General features: G+C 45.5%; 1 protein-coding gene across 1 annotated transcript; it reads right to left on the bottom strand.

The window, feature by feature from the left end:
- Positions 1 to 2712: 2712 nt before the first annotated feature.
- Positions 2713 to 3772, bottom strand: EI90DRAFT_3133013 (uncharacterized protein; the record flags this gene model as incomplete). The annotated part of the gene is made up of 5 exons (XM_039064536.1): positions 2713 to 2837; positions 2892 to 3021; positions 3079 to 3396; positions 3453 to 3593; positions 3650 to 3772. The coding sequence occupies 5 exons, from the start codon at positions 3770 to 3772 to the stop codon at positions 2713 to 2715; spliced, it is 837 nt and encodes a 278-aa protein (XP_038909835.1).
- Positions 3773 to 5507: the final 1735 nt, after the last annotated feature.

The following is a 5507-nucleotide window of genomic DNA, read 5'->3' as shown; positions in this document are numbered from 1 at the left end:
GTCTCTGCATGCATCCTACCGAGAATGAGGTTATGCATTGGATCGATCACTATCATCCGGCACAAGTCGAAATAGGGGAGGCGAGAAAGTTCGGACCAGCGATTAGAGTGTTGTTTGGCATGTTTCTCCTTCGAAGCCTTTGTCCCAAGATGGAGGTATATTTCACCCATTCTTCAATGCTCGGCATTAGTACAGAGTGGGAAACCTGAGATTAGTCAAAAGGGTATGAGAGCGATAAGCCTGATACGACGTACCTCCAACCTGGAGTGCCACTAACTCGTGTTTTTGAGAGAGAGTTACCCAGCAGCGAGTACAAAACATGGTATGGCTATGAGAGCCGAATCCACCAAGCTTATGCGCTGCTGGTGCATCGCACACAACGCACAGAAGTACCGCACAAACACGTCTCCCGTAAGGTGACTTGGCAGTTTTTATGACGATTCCATCCTCCCACAGGTGGAGAAGATCGTTGATCAATGGTCTCATGTAGCATTGGACCTGGTCTGGGCTGGGCTCCTTGGGTCCAGGAATGATGCCCGTCAGAAAGAGGTTTGACGTTTTGTACCTAGTAGATCGTTAGGCAAATCGCGAAGGGAAAAGAATATCTTACTTGAGATGAGGAGGGAGGTTCGCAATGCAGAGCGACATTGGACCCGATGAATGAGATGCAGACTGCAAAGATCGACGATAAGAGAACCTAGTGAACACACAGACTCAGGGGCTCATTTTTGATATAGACCGAATGAGAAGTAGTACTCACCAATCAGCGCCAAGAGTGAGTCCAATGCGAAGTTCGCCACCAGGACCATTCATGCGATCCTCGGGTTCATTGTGAAAGAATGGGCACCCATCGGGGCCAAGCAGAGATCGGGCAACACGGCCATCAAAGATATCCTGAAATATTCCAAGCTCTGGATGACGGTCAGGAAGTGTACGCCACTCATCTAATAATTCTTCAATCCCATGCTCTCGCAGTAACTCTTGTAGCTGTTTGCTGACCGATTTGAAAGCGAAACGCAATGTGGGCTCTCGTTGCTTGGGTTTTGCACCCTTACCATGTTTATCAGTGCTTTCTTCAAATAAAGGGACATCCATGTTGTTGCGTGCACATTTGATGCAGGATGCCGGTGTGGATTCGTGAGCAGGATAGACTTCCTGGCAGACAGGACATATGGGAAGGACTTGAAATGTAGGATCTATAGACATGTGTGAATGGACAGTCGTTAGCGAAACGGCAGAAACAGAGGAGGGATCGAGATAAAAGTTAGCTGCGCTCAAAATGAGTTGAACCACAGAAAGAATCGCCCCTATGACCCGAAACGATACATGGTGAACAGCATGCAGCCAAATAGCCAAGAGATACAGAATTCGGATCGGTGCCAAATGGTGGGTTTCAGCATAAGGTGTGCGGCGCGGTGTGTCAGTGAGAGAATGGAATGGGTCCGGGGAATTCTTGTCCACCTCACTGGAATGAGGCACCTGGCGAATCAGAGGTATGAAGGTTATGGAACTATTTTCGGGAGAAAGTAGAGGGGGGGGGAGGACTGAGCTGATCTCGTCACGAAATGCGGATTGAGAATGCAAAGGGTTGACACTGAAATCCGACTCGTCATCGCTGAGAATCCCGGACCCATTATCTGAATCCTCCCTGTTTGGGAGGGCATCATCAATTAAAGGAGATATGGCACCTGCATGGTCACAATCGAATCCAGGGAGTGGTGGTGCTAGAAGTACATCAGGCTCAGGACCGCAAGGATCTGGTGGTGGCGGTGGAAAGGTTGTAGGCGGATTTTCGGGTAATTCCGGCACATTGCAAGGGGAAGTTTCCATTTCCACGATCGAAGTACTAGAGCTCATAGCTAGGTGTGATAGGTCCTCTAGTAGATCGGGTGCATTGCAGGGAGGGTTTTCCATGTTCACGGTAGTACTGGTGGAAGTAGACGATTGAATCCCCAGGACATCTGAAGAATATCGATCGTGGCTAGCACGCTGCCTTTCAGCCTTCTGGTGATCAGCCCACATCTGGTAATGCAGCGCTTCCCCTTTGGTGCCGCATCGATAGCAATAGCAGAGCTGAATGAAGATCAGTTGTTACTAATCAAAAAGACCAGCACCACATGTACTGGACCTTAGTTTTGGGCATCGGAAAGAACTATTAGATCTTCCATTGACAGTAGAACTGGCTCTTCACAGGGTAGAACGCACCGTGATTGATAGAGAGTGCTCAGTGTTCAGAGCGCAATGCAAATCGGTGAGAGTACTTCACGTTTCGTGGTTTGATGGTGTCCGGAGATATGCGGTTTTCGGCTTAGTTGTCACGTGATTCGTTTTGGTTCCGCCCTTGCTCGTTGCCCGAAAACATGGCTCAACAAAGAGTGCACCATATCTCAGCAACCACATAAGCTAGTCACTTTCGGTTTGCTGCAAAGCGTTTGTACATTTATTACGCTCGGACCTTTTTTAGCGATAACAATAATTTTTATTTTTCATGATTTAGGTTTTACTCCTTTTACACGATTTTCTCGACAACGGCTGGATAGAATGGGCTGTAAATTGGGTGGAGATAAGTCTAAATGTGTCCCTCAGGACTTTTTTTTCTTTAGTAAATATGTTGCGTTTTGAGTTTTTTATCACCAAAAGAATTTGTTGAAACGACAAAATATCATTCCTCTATGTTGGCAGACATCTACATGATCAGAATGAAGACTAGTACTAGTGTGCCTCAGGAGGGCCAGGCAGGGATTCGCGAGCATTTAAAAACATATTGTTAAATTTTGACCAAAGTGTTGAACCCAAATTGAATAACCCGGCAACATCTAGCGGGTCTTCTGTAGGATCTAAATTCGCCATGCATGTGCCCAACGATATCAAGTCGACTTTATTCCACGGACCTGGAGGATCCAAGACAGGAACTTGCTGATGTTTGGGAAGGTGCAGCTGTCGTTGATACATGGGGTTTGCTTGCACGGCCGCAAGGTATGCCTGAACATAGTCTTGAAGAGCTTGAAGCAGATCTCCTGTCTGGAATGGGGAACCAACCAGTGTAAGAATCACAAACTGCTTAAATTGTATACTCACCAATATGTCGTAAGACAAGCCTGCCCAATCCCCGATGGGGTAGCCCCCATATTCGGAGCTTTCGTGCACCATAAAAAGCCCAATAGCACGTGGAACAACCTCAAAGTCAACGTCCTCATGGTATGAGATCAAGCCATCCTTAACACGGATCCATAATCCCTCGGAAACCCACATAGGTTCCTCTCCTGAGGCGCCAACCCAGCGCTGATGAACAATCTTGCTGCTCATACGCTGATCGACCGAGTACGGAACACCGTGCCACTCAGACAGTGGCTCAAAGAAAGACTTGTAATGCACTGCATGGACGGGTTTTGGTGCCTGCAATATTGGACTTTATCTTATATATAGGAGTTGAAATCGAATGATCAACGCACCTCAATATTGTGAAAAGTTTTCCTTTTGTAGGACTTAATGATGATGCAATCTTTAAGGCATTGTCCTGTAGATTGACAGATCCTGAAAACCTCCCGTTTCCAGCCAGCTGGCAGATCAACGATGCCGTGGCATTCATTTCCCTAGGGAGGGTAAGAAATTAATGGCCTAAACCCACAATATCTTCCTGCATGCTTACGATTTGTCCAGTATATTGAGATGTAGACGCAAACACGCGCCCCTTTCTGAATGACTGAGTAGCAAGGATAGAATCCTGCGGCAGTACATAGTACTGTTGGCATGGAAGGGTGGAGTACTGCATTGAACCAATATGTACAATAAGTTGGTCATGGCTCAAAAGACGGTTATTATTTGGGCCGGGAAGCGGCTTTAATCATCCACCTGCCATCATTGCGATAAGAGCCGAGTACTATGTGTAGAGCGCAAGCAGACCGTGGATATATATAGAGACATATTCTCGAGGCCGAATAGAACATGAAAAGTACAGAGATGAAGAATAAGACGAGGAATAGTACAGAGATGAGGAGTAGCTAGCGAACAGGACAGCCACCACGTGAAATCCCATCATGAATAGAGCAGCCAACCCAGGGACCTGGGATTTTACAGCGAACAACGCAGGATTAGCACAGCTCGTGCATTATTCAGTGCAGAATAGTACCGTGAATATTTTTCCTCTAAACGCAGTGAATGCTGAGGAAATTTCCTGAGTGCTCCAGGTGTCATTTGCCCTTTCTCTGCTTTGCAGGTGATTTCCATTTTTGGGCAGAAACTGGTTTTGCGATCTCCCAACCCATATTCTCAACACTGCCACTCTCACATGTTCTTCGACATAGTGTGGCCACAGTAGGTCAGAGAAGCATGACTACCATTACTTCACCAGACTGATTGGCCTGAAACTTTCAAATCACTAGATCCTTTTTATATATTTTATATGTCAAATTTGTTATGGGTTTTCAATCTGGATATTGCATGAATGTTGGTTTTCCCTGCACTTTGACCTTAAAGCCATTCAACTGTTTGATGAATTGTGTGAATGTTTTTCTATGAATTTTTGCAAACCTCAAGAACTGATCTCCCTCCCTCCAATGAACTTTTAAATTTGTCTCAGCTGTCATTATTTCTCCTACAACACTACTCAATATTTCCATCATTTGATTTGGCTAGAGTTGGATACAAAAATTCCCATCACAAGGTGGCACAGCAGCCATTCTAGTTGCTTGCTAAATCCCCATTTTTGATCCACTATCATAACTTCCCCCATTCATTCATATTTACTGGAAGCAATTGTGACATTTTTGGAGAACCAACTCAGGGAGGATGCTTCAGTTTTACTCAAGGACCTTTCAACTGCACTCCATAGTGCTGTTTGTTAGTTGATATATCATGATGAGTGATCTGGATGTGAGAACTTGAAAACATCATCTCCATAAGTCTGCTGTGTCTTCTTTGACCCTTTCTTGATAATTGTCACCACCCCAGCCACAACCTCAGCACCCTCCACACCTTTCCAGAATTCTACATTGAAGTACTGTATCCACACAATGTGAGGTCTTAGGGTGGCTCAGCACACAAGGCCGTAAGTGATACAAGATAGTGTATTTTACGGTGGTGTGTAAGCGGTTACCCGGAGGTTCCTGCTTGCCCACGTGACTATGTGTATCTAATTTACATGTGACTCGGGGTTTGGGGCTATTGCCCTGACATTCTCCCCCTTGCGTTGCATTTGCGACGCATACAAGGTTGGTAGTAAATAAAACAGAGTTTTAATAGTTAATTTACATTGAGTTTGGAATCATCAATGAGTGTTTTTTTGTTGTCGCCACTTTAAAGTGGGTGATTTTGTACATGTCGGTGAAAGGAAGAGAGGGGGTTTAAGGAATGAATGAGTGTGGGCCGTTACTTTGAAGTGAACGGCGATACATTGGTATCGCAGGGAGAGAAGAAGAAAGAAAGGAAAAAAAAAGTGGAGTTTGTCGAAAATGAATTTCGACCCAAAGGTTGTATGTCTTTGGTGTTCCTCACTTGTTCTGTGAGGG

The sequence above is a fragment of the Cantharellus anzutake genome, assembly GCF_015039405.1.
Source record: "Cantharellus anzutake strain C23 chromosome Unknown EI90scaffold_96, whole genome shotgun sequence".
NCBI classification, from domain to species: Eukaryota; Fungi; Basidiomycota; class Agaricomycetes; order Cantharellales; family Hydnaceae; genus Cantharellus; species Cantharellus anzutake.
This window is presented reverse-complemented; position numbering and strand designations above follow the sequence as displayed.